The sequence below is a fragment of the Egretta garzetta genome, unplaced genomic scaffold (genome assembly GCF_000687185.1).
Source record: "Egretta garzetta isolate BGI_Z169 unplaced genomic scaffold, ASM68718v1 scaffold297, whole genome shotgun sequence".
NCBI lineage: Eukaryota > Metazoa > Chordata > Aves > Pelecaniformes > Ardeidae > Egretta > Egretta garzetta.
In genome coordinates, this window is record NW_009260410.1 from 6,652,424 (window position 1) to 6,671,223 (window position 18,800).

Below are 18,800 nucleotides of genomic sequence, written 5' to 3' on the forward strand. Positions count from 1 at the left end.
GGTAATGCCTGTCACTATGAACTGTGATTACCATGTTCAGTTGCATCACTGTTCTTGTATTGAGAAGTCACGTAAGGAAATTCCTTCGTAAAAGGTGTAAAATGTTACAGGAACTTTCATCAGAAGAGAAGCATGACTTAAGCAACCTCACTGACTGTTTTTTCTCCCAGTGGAAGGTAGTTAGTGACTGCTGTTAGCCTAATGAAGATGCCTGACACCCCAGAGATGGTCACTTTCTGCAAAGAAGATCTGGAGTCACATGCCGCTGGCATAGTTTACAAGCTGATGGAGAAGAGGGGGAAAAATTGAACAGACAGCAGTGTGAGATCAAAGAGGCGTTTAATGCTGCCAAGGCCTTTGATCAGTATGGCAAACCTCTGTATCATTAAGATAGAATGGCAGGTTTAAGTTTATTTAACTCTTGTAGACGAAAAATGCGTATGTGGATGAGAATAATTTATTCACTACATTAAAAAAAATGAAAGCCTTAAATGGAAAAAAAAAAGCTTTTGGTTCACCATAGGGGAAAAAAAAGCAGCTGTATTTCTATGGTCCATTAAGCAATATAAAACTGTATTGGGTATAGAGATTCCTATTGATCACATCTCCAAATCTTGAATATAATCTCCAGTAGGTTTAAATTCAGATTTATATATCATATTTATATGAAAGCGCTGTGCTCATCTTATTATTAACAGGAAAACTACTGTTTTGTTCCATTTAATTTTTAGACTTATGCTGGCGACTGTAAAACACTTAAAACAGTTCACTGCATGTTGCTTCTCTTCTGCTCAGACTATCACATGCATTGCCTTTTCTGAAAGACTTACACTTCTCATCCATAAAATACATAAAATTTGAAATTCTGGCTTTACCTCAGAAGGAATTCAGAGTTCAAACATCCATTTTAAAACAGGGCTAGAAACCCAAAGACACAAGTAATTCTGTGGCACTACACAAGGAATCACAATAGTATGCAGGTACAAAAACACAATATTTCTCTTGAAACACTTTAAACGTTTTTGTTCCTCATTTTTAGTATTTCATTTGTGCCATGGACTGTCTAAAAGCTGTAAGCAAAAGAAACTGCATTCAAACAGAAAATTATGTTTTCTTACACTTTTCCTCTGTTTTAGAAAACATAATTCATTAAAAATATATGTTTATTTTTTAAAAAATTATGAAGCAAAGATCAGATAATTAGTCCAGAGTGAAACTAACTGCTTAGTTCACAGCCTAGGTACTTAGCATGTTATCTACCAGGTGAGGTACATACTCATCAATTTCCATACCTTCGGATTTGCAAGTCAAACTTCACAGAGGTATCCATTTCAGACTGCTGGTGCACACTGAAACGCAGGCCAGCTAGTAGCTTAGAAAAAAAATCACAGTGGTTCAGTGGAAACACAATAAAATACATGATAAAAGGTTCTTAACACTATTATGCTACAACAAAATCACTTGAGGCTTGTGGTCATAACACATGCAGAGAATTGGCAAATAAAACTTGTCCAGTTCACCAAGAATAGATGTGTACTGCGCTCTCTGTTGATTACAGCTGATGCATCACCACAAAATAGGAATTTAAGGTTTCAGCCATTTTTTCACATAACTGAGCCTTCCTATGTGTTGCAAAAAGTACTATAGTCTAAAGAACAGGCCACACTTCAGTGATTTTAAATTCAGTTCCCAAGGTTTGTTCTGAGTCAGTGCATGATAGTTGCTTCAACATCTGTACAGTTCAGCTTGATATCCTTTGAAAGACTTCGGAAATAGCATTTATTCATTTATACAAAATGTCTCTTGGAAGAAAAGCACCAAAGTATTTATAATTGTTACTCATTTTCACTTTATTTCCTCAGAAAATAAGACTTACTATGTCATGTCGTCTTAATATCTGCCAGGTCCCACTAATAGTTTTTTAATTCTTCCAATTTCAGATACATTAGGAGGAAGTGCAGAAGTCTCAACTAGACAAAACTCTCCCTCAAGCTTCACAAAATAGGCAGAAGAGAGAAGCACTATTAAGTTTCCACTAAGAGAAAGGTGTGTTACAAGCTAGCTCTTCATTATATACTAAAAGATACGTATCAGATAAATCTAAAGACAAACTCATGAGGGACCAGAGTTCATTAATTCCACTGTTTAATGAACTACTGCTTTTGAGCTGCATCATAAAACTTAGGAACACTCCTTTCAGCCTTTAATTTAGCTGAAAAGTTGAAACCCATTACCACTGAACTAACCAAACATGTGGGCAGCTAATGTCAAGACAGATCTAATCTTAAATTCCTGTGAGTAAACATCCTGCCCAAACACTACTGTGATTAATAAAAATAACAACAGCACTCCTGTTTGAGCTACCGGACATCTGTTGGACCAAGTCTTACCTTAGTTCCTGCTTTCATGGGATTTCCCAGGTCACAAACTACCATGCGAGTTTGATTCTCTATTTTAAATGCACATGACAGTCTTGCTAAAGCCTGCAATAAACGAGAAAGAAATCTTAAGGAATGTCATTCTTTACATCTGGACACCTGGATGAAAGTCTGGAGAAAAGTTCTAGATATGCTGTGTTAATTTCAATACAATGCCTCAGTCCTAACACAGTCAAGCACTAAAATTAAATAAAATCTGAGTATGAAAGTCTCCATGGAGACAAATATTTTTGAGATGAGATAAATGGTCTTCCCAAGGTTATAAAGAGAGACATTCAGTACTCCCATATTGGGTAGCACAGGATGACTTTTGTGACCTAAAACATTTCTCCACGTGATTCTTTAAAACTTATACGAAGAAACTTTGGCAATTGGGCAAACTCTCCATAGGAAAATAAAGATTGGATATATATAATAACATGAACACTTACTAGCTTACTCAAAAAAAGGAGCTATTAGATTTTGGATAAAGCCACATCACAAAGCTCTAGAGTAGCAGAGGCAAACTGGATAACCACACCAAGGCACGGTCCAACATATGTGAAGGATGTGGTATCAAAGCTGGAATCCTTTGATGTAGGGGGAAAAAAATTTTCCCCTTAACATTCTGCAGCTTTGATTGATTGATCATAGATTATATTGAATAAAAACAAGGATGAAAGAGATCTGAAAGTATCTTACTTATATATAGCTATAATGGGCTAAAACAAAATTTGGACTATGCCCATGCGTCTTCAAAGAAATAGAAGTTACACAGACATTTTATAATACAAGGGAAAGTCAGGAAATAAATTTTAATATTCTGTGTAGTCAGGATAACTGACACCCAAGACTTTCTACACACTTAGGTGGAAGAGAATAGTAATACCCAACATCAGTTTTTGCCTCAAAGGTGCCCAGCTCTTTACCTAGCACATGACATGATAAGTCTTAATTTAAATAAATTAACAAGGGCACTGTTCAAGTAAAAGACTTGTAGCAGATAAACCCCGTGTGTCAAGCTCCATCACACAGATGATTCTCCTTTGTTGCTAGCAGTAGGCTCTTAAACTGGAACCATCCAGCCAGATGTTATATAGCCTCGGGGCTTGGATGAACCGTATCATTTTTTCGGTGCTTTGCTTTCAAGATTGAAGCATAAAAAACACCACTAATGGACACTTTCCCACAGACTTCCACAGCAGCACCTGAAATAGGACTACTCAAAGAAGAAAGGTAGTTGGAATTTTACCTCATTGTTACGAACAACACCGATGAAATCTGCTTGGGGTGGAACAATGACAAAAAGTTCTGCTTCATAAGCTCCTTCCCCTTGATTCTGAGCAGTGACAATTAGCGTCAAGGGATTATCATCACCAATATAGATCTTCTTCTGATCACTACAAAAAAGTGTAAAAATGAGCTCTGCATTCAGGTTTTAAAGTGTACTGAACTGATTGAACTTACAGAAACAAGAGACATTCTGAGACTGCATAAAGACATTAGAGAATCTAGAGGCAAGTACCTATGCTTCAGGAATATCAGGAGACCTCTATACTATGTTTAAAACAAAAATGTGTCTATAATCACAAAAACTGACCAAATATTACATGCTGGTTTATAAGAATCTTTTTTTATAAAATTTACAATAAACCACAAAACCACCAACACCTTTCTTTAACAAAGAACAAAGAATTATGAACAGCTATATCACTGTGTACATTTTTAATTATATGCCAACTTAGGAGAGGTACAAGCATACTTTTAGAACAGAACTTGATGGAAGGCTCAACTATAGAATACAGCCAAGACTTCTGTAATACATTTGTTTCACGAGGTATTTTCATTTCACCAACTACAAGGAAACCTAACTACATAAATTGCATAAATTAGTGTGTTTGCACTACCTACATAATTGTGCATATGCTATAGCTCTGCACTAAGGGCATAAAAAAAACCAGATGACATTTACGAGTACAGATAATACACTAAGAATGGCTTTCAGGCATATGAAGCGCAAAAAGCCCAAACTCATGAAAGAATTAAAAGTTAAAACTTGTTTCTTTTTTCCAGTTTTAATAAAACATATTACCAATACCAACCATTTTTTTTTTTTTCACACTTGTGACAATAGAGCCCTACCACATACCTCGCTGGATAAAATCATGCCCGTTCACATCTTCATGTGTCTATCTAAATAACAGAACAGTGGTACAATTGCAGCCAACACTGGTTTATACTTGCTATGCATATCCAGCTTAGCAAATACAGAGATAACCACTGTGTACTTATAGTGGGGGTGAGGGAGTGTGCTCTCCCTGTATTACATGCTAAAGACATTAGGTTTCAAAGCAGAAAATGGGTTTCCTTAAAACAAATAAGCATGAGTTTAAACTGTGTACATTGAGGAGTACTACTTATTTCAATACATCCTTTTAACAGAAGTATTACAAGCTCTTTAAGTTTAGAATTCAAGTAGGGAAGTTACTTTCCCCTGTAGTATCTTTCTCATGCATTTACCTTTCTACTGAAACCTCCAGCTTTGGTTTGCAGATATTATCATCACCACAATCCAGCAGAATATGTGCCTATGCAAAAATCAAATACATATTGTTGTAATTCCCACATCTGTCCTAACATACATTTCCAATAATACTGTTTCACCACCAAATAAAAACTTTTTTAAACAGCTGGTTATGAGGTATCTTCATCTCATTAGTCTCAGAAGAGAACAAATGAATTTTTATATGGGGGACACTGTGCCTCACCCGGCCACACTGCAATTCTAGGACTGATGTCTACATATCTTAATCCTTTTTCCATACTTTGAATAATCTGTTCATCTTAAATTGCATCTCCACTACCCTCTTTACAAACAAGTGTAAAAAACTCTATGAAGGGCAGACATAGAAAAACTATGTTTATTACTTTAAAAGAACTACAGGAATAAACATAATATACATAGAACAGCATAGTGTGAGCAATGGATTAAACACTCCAATCCTTCAAGATTAACACCTTCAATACTGATCTAACTGCTTTTCTCCAGAAAACTTTATTACTATGCGTGAAAATGAAGTCCAGCACTAAGGAATAACATGTTAAAAACGAAATTTGACACAGAGAGAAGAGAAAAAGAGAAGATAAACATACAAGAACCACCAGTAATTCCATAATTCAAAGACTAGATGTATATTTTGGTACCTTAATTTTTCATAAATCCTAAAATGAACCCTAGTATTAAGTAAGTACTGAAAGCTGAAACCATGTTCTGGGTTCTGTCATCACAGACTATGTAAGAAGTATACCTGTCTGCTCATATTAGCAGGAGTGAACTGGTTGAGGATAGGGTGCAATCCTGTTGCATCTGCAGCTGTTCTGTAATCCAGACGGTATTCCATAAAAATAGTAATAGGAGTTAGTTTGTCTCTAAATTCAGATTCATCCTGAGGAAACCAAAGATTTGAATTACAATTAAAACACATGAAGAAAATACACAACAAAAATAGCTTTCAAAAGTCTCTATAGGCAACAGTCATCCCAAGAGCAATACAGAGCAGTATTTTTATTTTATTGTTCATGTTGTAGTAGGCAAGAAGAAGCCAAAACATTAAGACTTCTGAGCTCTTTTCAAACTCTTGTCAGAAAGCCTGTAGTGCAAACTTTGAAGATGGACAATTTTAGTAATAACATGCCTGCTTTACAAATGGAAAACTGGAGCATACAGAAGTATAAAGTCATTGAATGTAATAGCGAGGAGTCTGAAGGGCTATAAATGGCTATGCAATTCCAGTCTTTCCTGTCCAACAAAATTCAGAATGCTTCTAAGCTCCCTCATAGATATTCACCTTTGGATTTGTGATTTTTCCTTCCTAAAATTATTACTTTGCACTTGGAGTTGCTGACTTTCATATTGTTCATTTCAAATAATTCTGTTTATCAAATGTTGATCCTGCCTCTCACAGTACTTACAAACCAACTCTTAGCTTTATGTTAGCCACAGATTTTATCAGTGTAAATTCTGCTTCAATATTCTCGTTTCTGAGAATAATGAAAATTACTGAATCTAGAACACCTCATTGCAGGATCTTATGGCAGAAGCTATCTTCTATGGGCAGAAACCTATTGATAACTATTTTCCTTACAGTTTTCAACTGGTTTTGCATCCAATTTAAGGTAATTTCATATAGGTCACGTGTCATTACTTTTTTATGAGAATGTTGGGTGGAAAAGTGTTAAAGCTTCACTAACACCAAGATCTGGGATGTCTATTTCCATGTATATCCCACTCACAAGGCCAGACAAAGAAAGGCATTACCTATCCTCCATGAATCCTTGGAGGATTACTAGTTCGGTATATTGGTTATGCTTGATTTATAAGCACTGAGAGAGAAATCTGAGCTGCATCTAACTTACATAGCTACACTTTTACGTGTGTTTCCTTATTTCAGCCAGTGTTTCTTCTACTGGGTTACACTTTTTAATTGTTTTAGCATCTGTCCACATTTGTGGGCACTAAAACAAAAAGACTGAGAAAAAACAAACTTAGTATTTCAACATTCTTCATCTCCTCTGTTATTTGCTGATCTTCGCTTTTTAGTTGCAGATCCCTGTTTTTCTTTATTCTTTTACCTCCAAAGCAGAAGCACAACCTCTGCTTATTGACCTTTATATTCCTTGGACATTATAACTGATTTTATGCCTACATGACTTCTCCAAGAAGTCCATAACAAAGTTCAAAATTGAATTTCCAATCCATTTAGTAACCAGGACCTCAGTCACAATAGCAACCATCATTCATCCTCTGACATCAGCAATAATCCAGGACAAACATACGGTTTTAGTAATTTTAGATCTGTCCATTGGGCATGAAGTTTCTCTAGCATTTCTTTTTTCTAGTTTATTTTTTTTTTTTTTAAACACACCTAACACAAGGAACTTGTAATAGACAATGAAACAAAACTTATTTGCCTAAAACATAAATGGCTACTTACCCTCAAAAAGGCATCAAGTTCTTCACAATTCATTTTGCCCCCCTTTGTAATAGTCATGTTCTTAGAGTGGCTAGGCTGTTTGCTGTGGAGAAAGAGAGCTCTTCTTATAGCTCCTTTCTGCTTAAGTTTATCCAACAGCAGCTCCACTTGGAAATCTGTCCAATCCAAAGCATTTAGGTTAGGGATATTTCATTCAATTAAACACAGTGCAGCCTCCCATCAGAAATGGAGCTGAATGCTGATTTCAGCTACAATGGAAACCTAGTACTCAGAACTTTTAAAACTTCCAGTTCTTTCAACGTAACATCTGTCACTACATTAGTTCTCAATACAGTAATTAACAAGCACTGTTGTTGACATAAATTAGACCCTGCTTTTTCCTTAAAAACTGGAAACATAGAAGAGCACTGATACATTTATAATTTATAATTGCTGTAGAACTGCAAGAACAAGTTAAATTTTTGTTTCCACCAGAAAATTTTAAAGCAATCTTGCACATAATGCTTATATTACTTAATTGTATTGCTAATCTAATTACTTCACATATTTGATATACAGATAATGAAATCTAAAATATGTAATGGCTACTTATATGAATCTTCACAGATCATAATACCTCTATACATGCCATACAGAGAATAAGGAAAAGCTTTTACAACCCGCAGGCAAAACCTGATTGTAGCAGGCTGTCTGCCACACTATGAAATCTCTTTAGACACAACTTAAAAACCCTTTTGAAACAATCTTTTCCTGATTCTGATCCAGAGAATCTGATGCAAAAATTAGTGATAGCAACCAGAAGTTCAGGATCACAACAGAAATGTGAGAAGTCCCTTGTCCCCATCTATATTTTTCAGGCCTAACAATGCACATACTTGAATATTCTTGTCTAAAACTCCCCTCAAGGAGAGTTGATCTCAGTTCTGTAAAATACAAAGGACTTCCCAAGACTAGTTCCACCAAGTGGTTAAATATATGCTTAAGCATGCTCAAATCCCACTGACTTAACACAACTTCAGCAAAAAACCTGCTGAAGACAGTCTTATAGGTGCATCTGTTTTCTGACTGTTAAGATTGTGCTGTAAAGGGTAAACAACTGTTTCAATAACAAAGAAGAAACATGACCAGTGCTCATGTCTGTAAACAATAATAAAAAACTTCAAAGTTTTTAAACTAGCAGAACTTACTGAGTGAATTAGGGAGCTTTCCTTTGCCATCCGCTTTTAAGCAGAACTTTACTTTGAAGCTGTTTTGGAGGAAAAGAAAAGATTTATTTCACACACTTTTTCTCTCACTTTCTCCTGAAATTCTTTACTGTTTCTCTCAGTTCAAAGGTATTCCCTTTGAGACTCTAGCTCACTCCCAAAAGCTCTTTTCTACAGGGGGGAGAGAAACTATAACCTATTGATAAGTAGACAGCAATGCAAGCAATGCAAAGCTTTGGAGTCTTGATTCATTTAGGAATAGTCACCTGTGAAGCGGAGTGTTGATTTCAGAAATCAAATGCGGCTCATTTATTTTTAAAGCCAGAAGTAACTGGGCATACTGAGTTGAAAGGGAAGTGAGCACTAGAAAGGAAAAGTGGGTTTGGATAATAGTCCAGGAACAAGAACCAAAACCAGTTTGCAGAGCAGATATTTTCCCAAGTGTCTTCCATATGCCCACTCTGTTTTTCACCTAGGAAGTAAGTTAACGGGTAAAAACATTGCAAAAGCTGTGTGATCTGTTGCCATCTTGGGAAGATCTTACTCTACTCAACACAGACAACTGGCAAGCTCTGCAGGTAGGATGGAACTCCAGAGCCAATCTAGCATCTATTGAAGCCAGTGTTGGTCCTCCCACTGTTGTCAGAGAGTTCTTATTTTGTATTGTCTGTTCTTTCAGAAAAATCTGTGTTTGATTGCCTTTTTTTAATTAGCTGACTAGACTTCCTGAATCCTTTCAAAATTAAAAGTTTATGAAAAGAAAACCCAAAAAAGTCCCTCCCCTTAAAGGAAAACAAAGATACCCTGCTTACCAAGAAACCTTTACATCTGACAGCAAACAGGCTTTGTTTTCTGGGTTTAGAATGGTTGGATTAACTTCCAGGGCAGCAATTACTCTAATAACTGGTCTAGCCCTGCAAAGAAAACAATTGTCTTGAACAGCATTCACCACTGTGTTAAGACAACACCCTCCCCATCAAATTGTGAAATATACCCATACACAATATTTAGTGAAACTGCAAGTATAACAAATAATTCTGGAGTGGATTAGGGAAAAACAGGAAGCTTTTCTGTGCCATTTTATTGCCATCAGAGTCAGAACATGGACCACTGTGTTAAGAGGAAGTCTTATCTATTTCTAGTACAGACAAATAAGGTACCTTCCCAAAATGAGCAAGGTTGGATAAGAATATTGGGATTGCAGTGTAATAGCTAGCAGCACCTTGTATGTGTCAGAATCTAGAAAACTGTCACTCAGAAAGTGTTGAAGACAGTTTACTTATGTCTTCTCTTAACTGTAGATTATTGAGAGATAAATAATAGATAGCAGACTCTAGATTTACTCAGTGAAAACAGCAGTATAACCTTTTTTTACCTCCAGCAGTTTGGAAGGTGGAGTGACAGAATTTCAGACTTCCCTGATCCTGCTCTGTTTTGTAACTCAGGAATGCCTCCGAGTTTTCATTCTGCTTGCACTTATGTAAAAGTGTAGAGGGATACTTACCTATATAAAACAGCTGTGTCAACACCAAAGGCTCCAACAATTAGGTCTAGGAAGAAAAGAGAAATATTACACATTTCAATTTGTTTTTTAAAATGTGCTGTTAGTCAGAGGTGGGCTACTACTAAATTATTCTAAAGTGATGTTTAGAGCAAAGGACCTGGATATCCGTTTTTGTCCACATCTGTGGCTCCTTTCAGCGAGTACCCAAAACTAGGTGGCATAGTGCGAGCGGCCCACTGCCCTTCAAGAATTTGAGATGGGACTGCATTCAAACCATTTGCTCTTCCATTGTAGATATAGACAAGCCCTCTCTTGTCCTCTCCACCATATGGTGCAGCAACTGCAATATCTGTAAACCAAAAGAACAATCATCAACATCTCCAGATACAGACTAGGAGAACATATTTGTGCTCACATCAATTCATAATTTCTGATATTACAGTTTCAATGTGTGTCAGTAGGGAGGAAACGCAATCAGCCTTTAAAATGCTCATCAACAACTTTTTTTAACTAGATGCTGTTTTTCCTAGAAAGTATAAATGTTTAACAAGAACATGTATCATAGACTTGGGGGGAGGGGAAGGTGGGGAAGAGGGAAAGGAATAGTTCTGCAAACGCTTCTGCACTTCAATAACTGACTTACAGCCAAACCATACAGATTTGAGATGCTTTTGAGAGTATTAAACACCCAGAATTAGTCACTGTTGGCACCAAATCCCACAAAAGCTAAGTGGGACTATCTGACCATTTCATTAACACACTCCTGTTCCTCCAAAGGGTGTGACATTTTAATAATTCTGGAAAATTTAAGTCACCCTAAAATGGTAAATATCAAATTCCAGTCTATCCTGATCATGGCATGGCAATATGTTTTATGGAGAACTTGCAGTTAGTGCAATTATGCTGTCTCTTAAAGCTTAATAAATTTGAGAATACTCTTTATCAATGACAAATAAACAGTAATAAATAAAATGCTAATTGGACTATTTGTAAGGACAGCTTTAGAAGTGTACATATGATCAAATTCAACATTTCCACAATCAGTTCAAACAGCAAACATGAAGCACTATACAGAGTAATTACATCATTCCCTCCTCTTTCCTTAAATTTTATAAAGTTTCATGACAAGAACAAGGACTTCAAAGTTTACCATTTTGTATTTTTGACTCATCTTTACAAACTTCATGAAAACAGTAGAAATTCCGATCTTGCACCATACTGTGATGGAGAGCATTTTAATTAACACTCCCCAAATGAAACAGAGCGGGGGGAAAAAAAAAATGAGAGACAAGAAAAACAGAGTAAATAAAGGCAAAGTAACCAAAGAGAGGCAGCTTTCGCTACGATTTTCTCACCAACAGTGTATTTTAGATTGAAATATGATGGAATCAAAACATTTTCCGGATAATCTCATCAAGTGACTGCATTTTTGGCTGTCAGCCAAACCTTTCCAATGTCTTCTGTAAATAGTTGCAATGATATTGCATCTTCACACTAATTTTGTATACGATTAGCGACTAACAAAGGTCCCTTCCAACCCAAACTATTCTGTGATTCTATGATTTTTTTTATTTCATTAAAAAAATAAATTAGGGCTACCTGGAAATTTGAAATATTAGCCTATTATAAATTTTGATTTTTCAGAAAATACTTAGCTTGCAAGCAGAATGGAAAAAACAAACACAAGCATTTTTTGCAGAACTCAAATTCCTACCACTCTTTAGGAAAAACTGCAGTATGACTTGGAAAACAAAGTGTTCTGTCTAGGATTCCTGGAAGTCTCCATCCCCAAACCGTATGATTCTTGTCTGTTTCATTGGTCTCCATTCCTACATGAACGTAACAAGAAGCACTGGCAACAGGTTGGAGAGTCCACAGCTTCATCTGTATCAGACTCAGACTTTTCATCCAAATACTTGCTCAAGACACTCAGCTCTTTGGTACAGTTGGCTGTAGTTGTTACAGGGTATTTTCACCAGACTCTTCCATTTTGAAATTAAAAAAAAGTCTAGACTTTTCTCAGGAAAATCTCTTCTATCAGAACATTTTTAACCAGCTCTCTGAAAAAAAACCTTCTTTTCAGTTATCACTGTGTTTCTGGAGAGGAAAATTGGATGGAAGCAATGGAAACAGGAAAATTATATTGAAGATATCCTAACAAATCACAGTGGAGAGTCAGATACTTCATTGAAGTTTCTACCGTACTTGTCACTTAGAAGTAATAAACTGATCAGTGTAACAGCTAAAATAATCCATGCTGTCGTTTAAATGGTATAGTCTCTGCTCGATGCATACATGTAACTCCTGTTAGCATTCTTGGGAGTAGCATACAAGCATCGAAAGGAGTCTAGACCTTAGTGTCCAACATTCAGTCATGGTTAGAACGCCTAATGTCTGTCAATCCACATTCAGTGTGCTGTCTAGATTTCATCTACGAATGGAAAATACTGGTCAATAAATGATATCTTACCATTGAAGCCATCCTGATCTAGATCCCCCAGAGGTGCAATAGAACTGCTGAATCTTGCAAATATCTCAAAACCATTCAGCTTTGTGATCTGAAACCCTCCAGAGGCTCGTTGAAGGCAAATGGAAACTTGGCCGACCTCTTGAAGTTTCCCATCAGAACCTCGATCCATAAAAAGAGGGGCTCCGATAAACAAATCTGTATAACTGGACCAAAGAAGGATAAGGTTCTTCAGTAACAGCATGAAAATTCAGTTTCATTCTCTTAAGCATCCATTAGTAGGACTAACTCAGCACTGAAGTCAATATTAAGATGAAAGTTACCTATCTTTAAATTGCAATGGAATGCAAATATTTATTGACAAAATAAACACAAATATACCAGAATTTAATGCATTTAGAGCATGTGAATACACATGTGTATGTATGTAAATAAAGACAAAAACAAATCTACAATTGTTAAACATTGAGTGCTAACAAGAAAATGTGTTGTGCAGATCCATGTTAAACCAGCAGCAAAGACAGAAATCTATATTGTAGGAAAGACTTTTTAATAAAAGCTTCTTTTTTTTTCTTTCCAGAAACAAGTTGGGTGGCAGTGGGGAGAAGAGGGCACTTACTTGTCCCCATTGATATCTGTGGCAGCCACTGAAAAACCAAAATAGGCAGCCATCTGGAAAACAAAATTCAAGCCAAACTTGTGAGCTGCAGGGATATAAACACACAAATAAATTTATACAAAGCTGTACAGAAAATTTGTTAGGGAAATTGTAATATATACTGCAAAATTTTTTGCCTCCTTTCTCCTTATATTCTTTCTCTTCCCTACTCTGTTAGAAAGTAAACTGATCGGTTACCTTCCTCATTCCCCCTTTCATGATCCAGTTCTCTTTCCCAATTCTCAAAATAGGCAGCATTTCCTTCATTTAAATAAGATTGTTTTTCTAAGGAGTACTACAAAATGGGAACTCACAGAACACATATTTTTAGGATTCCTACAGACTTTATAATATCTTTCTTTGGCACATAAGCTAATAACATTCAGAGTATTACATGTTCTAGTACCCTAAATACTGTCTCAACATGTCATCTTTCTATAGGAATAGCTTTATTCAGTGTGGTAGGTGACTGGGAGGCTACATACCTGCTCTCCAGTGAAGTTGTACATGGAAGACATGTTTTTCCCATTGTAAATAGACACCTGCACATCAAGAAATACACATTACAGCATACCAACAATATTAATATTTTTTATTTATTGTGAAGTTTAATGTTTCAAATTTCCTACCATGCCCAGAGTTCTTGCTGCTCTTGGGACTCCTGATACAAAGTCTGAAATGTAAAGCAAAACACCCAGGTAACATTCAGGTCCCAAAGCACAATGACTTTGCTTGAAGAGTAGCTCATTCCTAGTGCTTTATGCACTTTCCTGTGCACTGTATCATTTGTTCTATACCATTTATTTGAAAGACCTGCCCAGCCTATTAACATGATTTTTTTATTTTTTTTTTTACTGAAGCACGGGTCTTACCTTCTATGCCATCACCATTGAAGTCTCCAACAGCCACCGAATAACCTGATCAACAATCAAAATTAGTAAATAACTTTAAAAACCTTACTAAACCTTTCATCTCCCTTTACACTCTTCATTGGTCTCTATGCACAGTCCTCCCGCTTAATCTTAAAACACAATGGAATAAATATTGCCTCTAAGTAGCTTAGAATATGAACTTTAAAGTTACCCTCCTGGGAACTGTCCTGGTCTATCCTTGCTTTTTTCTGAACCTGGTTAGACATATACGAAGCCAAATGATGATTTCCCACTCTGCTAAGGGACCCTGTTGGTTATTTTTCTTCCCAAACATGATTCTTTCACATTTTTATTTTGTTATGGTAGATTATTTAGAAACAGCTGCATACCAATTCATATATTCATGGAAATGTTTCCATTTATTTTTTCATCAGGTGCTTTTTGAATCAAGCCTATGGCAAGATAACTAAGCTTCCGTCATACGTAAATTACCGCATTTTCAGGTATGTAGCTCTTTAGTTATCTGTCAGGTGTGCAACTAATAGGAGCGTGATTTAGACTTAAATATGAATAGCACAAGAGAGTTTTTCAAGTACAGCTAGGTTTTCTTCCTTTTCAAACTACACACCCAAGTAGCTGTCATCAAAAGCTGCACTGGCAGGTCTGGTTGCTAACTGGTCATCATACTTTGTACTGTAGATTTTGGAGTCATATTTAGCCACAATCTCTGTCACTCGATCAGAAATAAGTTGGCCTAAAGAGAAAGAAAACAGCTTAAACCCACAAATAAAACACATGTGCACTCATTCAATAAGCAACAGAACTCATTTACAGAATGCTTGCTTCTAAAGCAACAGGTCTTCCACAGAACTGACCAGAACAGCCAACAGCAACAGCACTAGAAAGGATTGAAGTGAAAATTTGGATCTTACTTCAGCAAAAAGATGTAGGCACATATTTAATCAAAAGCACACAAAGAGTTCTCATTTAAAAGAGCAGCTGCTCCTACATGTAAGCCAGGGCTTAAATGGGACTGCTCAGTTAGGTACCAGTAAGCATATGCTTCTGGTATTGCAGAAAGGAGTCATTCCTCCTTGTCTAAATACCATAACATGAGAGCTTAATATGGCAGACAAGAAGTGAATGGTGAGCATAGTTTATTACCGTGTTCTCTGTTTTCACTTCAGTAGCCACTAGATGGTGACTTCATTACATTCTTTTCTTTGAGTATAAATTAAATCTTGAATCACAAAAAAAAAAAAAATCTTTTTTTTCAGAAGATCACTTACTTCACATACATATTCACACATGCATGAAAAGTATAGGGAAAACTACTCCTCCAGCACCTCAATAAAATTTTGAGTATAAAAAAAAATTAAAATTTGGGGTGAAAAATATAGTTTTTAGAAGTATATTATTGTCTTCTATTCAGAGGTGAGATTTTTTTTTCTTGGTAGTAGAAGAGAATAAGGTTGTCTCGGCAGATGAGATGTCACTTCTGCCAAAAAGGAATAAAATGAATACACAAACATAATCTAGATTATACAGTATCTACAATTTAGTTTCAATCATTCCATTTTGTTCAGAATTTTAAAACACTGGACTGGAAACAAGCCTCCTGTGCTGCTTCATCTCCACGTAGGCTGGTGTGATACAGAAAATCTTTCATAAATGTTAGTATTTACATTAAAAAACAGGCAGCAGAGTTTGGCAGCTATGTCCCAATTATAGCAGCACCATCTTTCGAACAGAGAGCTATAGTTAAATGCTGAACGATCCTGCAAACAAATACTGACTGAAGCCCACAACAGTAAAATGTATAGGTAATGTTCTGTGTAAACAGCACAGCTAGAGGTAAAATGGGCACCATGGCACAAACAGATCAATATAAACAAACACGTCTTTGCCGTCAAAGGAAAATAATAGTTCTCTTTGCAGGGTACATTTCTCATTGAAAATACATGCTTTGTAATGTGTGTCAGAAATGACAAAACATGTAGGCTTTGAAACAACAAGCGAAATATCCTAAAGGAAACTTATCCTGCTGGTAGAAACAAATTCCACATTCCTGGGAAAACGCCTTTAAAACGATCATAGTTATTTAAAAGACAAAAGACACATCTATCCAGTTATTACTTCAGCTTTAATCTGTGGTTGCCTTGATTATTCAGGAAATATTTTGAAGGATGAAGAAAAATTATCTCTATTAGGCTTCTTACTGACAAAGACTTTGACAGTGGTTGGAGGAACGTGGATACAAATGACTAAGAGGATAAAGAGAAAAATCAAAGAGGTCAACTTCTCTGTGACTTAAATGTATCTCACCTTGCCAGTAAAAACTTCCAGGTCCTCCAAGTAGCACTCTGTCTCCCTTGGAGGCATTGTGGGGAGAGGGAGAGAGGAAAGAAAAAGAAAAACACATTAAACATATCTAAAGACAAGAGAACATATCCAATATTTATGGGAAGTAATCCCATGCATGTATATCACTGTAGCTTCACTGACCCCAATACATTTTATTTTTTGAACGAATGATTAATTAAAAATGCATATTGTAAAATTCTAAGGTAACACTTAATATGCTTTCAGTGACTTGCTTCTCTTTTTCACCCACTTAAATTTCTAGGCAGAATTCTGCTTTTATTGTAATAGATTTATGTGGGTAGAAGGGTCTAAGACAACAGAAACACAATTAGGAGAAAACTTTAAGACTGCTACAAGGCAATCATAACATGTTTTTAGGTCACTACACAAAACAAGTTTAATCTTCTGCTACTTTCTGTAACTTATCTTTAGAAAAGTTCAATTCAGAAAAGCTGTGATGTAATTCCCCCTCTCTGTATCTCTTGGTACAACTGCAATCCACAAACCATTTTATGAAACTTTAACCACATTAACTATCCTAGTTCTGGGAATTTGCTCCATAAGTACTGGATCGGGCCATAGGCTTTGCTGCATAATCAAGTCACTTATTCAGGTTTTAATCTCAAAAACTCCCATATTCACCACTCAGAAAAATCTAGGTCAGAGATTTGGAGATACCTTATACCCAGGCTTGCCCACTCAGCTAGAGTTTTGGATTAGAGCCCAAGGTTGGTTTTAACTGGGGCTAGAGCCTGCACAGTAAGCCTGAGGGGTGCATGCAAAAGAACTCAAACACTTACACTCCTGTAATATACTTTGCATAGTTTCCTCTGGAGGAAAACCAAGAGTGTCCTTGGGCAAAGACTGAAGTGATATGATCCAATCATAAAATGTGAAGAACCCAAAAAATTGTCACATCACAAATAGGATGTGTGGTCTTAACATGTCCAGACTATGCTAAACAATTTAACTGTACAATATAAAAAACTAGTTAGTTCTCAGATTTGTGCACAGTTTTATTGTGCTGGGATTTAAAAAGTAATGTGAATTAAAAAAAAAAAAAAACTAGAAAAAGCAGGGAGAACATTAAAGCAGAAGAAACATAAAACAGACAGCAAAAAATTAAGAAGTCTACTTCTGCTAGCTGATGAGAAAAGCAAAAGCACAAGAACATTGTTTACCAGTTCACTTTAGCAGTAAGTTATTCTTCCTCAAGAAGTAACACTAGCTATGCACCAATCCCTTCAAAATAAGTGCCGCAAAAAATCTGACTACTACAGTTGATTTTGCTTGAGGACTAGCTGCAGCAGAGGTTTATGGCATAAGGCTGGAAAGCAGATTATTTGTTCAGGACATGATTCCTACAAGAGGTGAAAGCGTGCTGCTGTGAAGATGTAGGGAGAAATAAGTTTATAATATTGGAGTGGTTTGAAGTTATTTTTGTTCATTTACAAGGATGTGTTTGGTTGTGGTTTCCCCCCCACTCCCCGGAATGGTAGTTTATATTTAGTTTCATAATTGCTGTGCTGCTATGTGGTCTGTCAGGGTTGTTGTTAACTTGCAACTGTCTGCTGACTTGTAGGAAGTGAGAAAGAATCACATACCTTTGTAAAGTCAATACTAAATCCACCCTGACAAAATCCCTGTCCATCTGCATCGATAGTGGCTACAAAAAAAAGAATGGATAGAAAAGAAACAGAGAGAAAAAGAAAATAAACATTATCAGTAAGAGATCAGATGATTCTGTGGATACTTTCTAATGCATCTCCCTAAGTAACTTTGCACTCCTGAACTTAAAGCTTGGAAATTTTTTTTCTTCTAAATCAGTATTTTCTCTTTATCAACAACTCACAACCAAATGCTTAAAAACTTTAGGGCTGGCCTAACATACATATAACATTAACATATGTTCTAGCCCACCACAGTCAAAGTAAACAGCAACTCCATATTCCTTTGTATTTAATCTTCAAAAGCTCTGCGGAAAAATATTTGTAATTTTTATTCAGGAAATAAGGTATCTGGAAAATAGGGAGTAAGTTTTTCTTTATGTATGGAATAAAAACATGAAAGTTACATAACCATAAGTTGTTTCAAGTATTGGCTTAAAACAAAACAAAAATATACCTGGCTGAAAAAATCTCTACATACTGAGACTCATCCCAGTAAAAACTGTTATGGCTGAGTTAATCTGACGATTATACAGCTCTAGAGGAGAAAAATTCAGACCCCTTATCTGGAACTGTGATTACTTAACTAGCATGATTTAGTTTAATATATGTTTATTTAACTTCTTTTTATGTTGGACCACACTGAATTTCA

General features: G+C 36.0%; 1 protein-coding gene across 1 annotated transcript in view; it reads right to left on the reverse strand.

Moving 5' to 3' along the window:
• ITGAV (integrin subunit alpha V) overlaps nucleotides 1-18,800 on the reverse strand; it is a gene marked incomplete at its 5' end in the record, with an annotated part of 56,264 nt that overhangs the window by 8,532 nt on the left and 28,932 nt on the right. Inside the window, 18 exons of the mRNA XM_035899123.1 lie at nucleotides 1,293-1,372; nucleotides 2,391-2,483; nucleotides 3,670-3,817; nucleotides 4,938-5,005; nucleotides 5,726-5,863; nucleotides 7,412-7,566; nucleotides 8,599-8,657; nucleotides 9,429-9,530; nucleotides 10,121-10,166; nucleotides 10,278-10,469; nucleotides 12,591-12,793; nucleotides 13,207-13,259; nucleotides 13,731-13,787; nucleotides 13,875-13,918; nucleotides 14,118-14,162; nucleotides 14,746-14,871; nucleotides 16,443-16,488; nucleotides 18,086-18,147. Coding sequence (XP_035755016.1) covers nucleotides 1,293-1,372; nucleotides 2,391-2,483; nucleotides 3,670-3,817; nucleotides 4,938-5,005; nucleotides 5,726-5,863; nucleotides 7,412-7,566; nucleotides 8,599-8,657; nucleotides 9,429-9,530; nucleotides 10,121-10,166; nucleotides 10,278-10,469; nucleotides 12,591-12,793; nucleotides 13,207-13,259; nucleotides 13,731-13,787; nucleotides 13,875-13,918; nucleotides 14,118-14,162; nucleotides 14,746-14,871; nucleotides 16,443-16,488; nucleotides 18,086-18,147 — 1,717 coding nt within the window. The remainder of the gene's footprint in view (nucleotides 1-1,292; nucleotides 1,373-2,390; nucleotides 2,484-3,669; nucleotides 3,818-4,937; nucleotides 5,006-5,725; nucleotides 5,864-7,411; nucleotides 7,567-8,598; nucleotides 8,658-9,428; nucleotides 9,531-10,120; nucleotides 10,167-10,277; nucleotides 10,470-12,590; nucleotides 12,794-13,206; nucleotides 13,260-13,730; nucleotides 13,788-13,874; nucleotides 13,919-14,117; nucleotides 14,163-14,745; nucleotides 14,872-16,442; nucleotides 16,489-18,085; nucleotides 18,148-18,800) is intronic.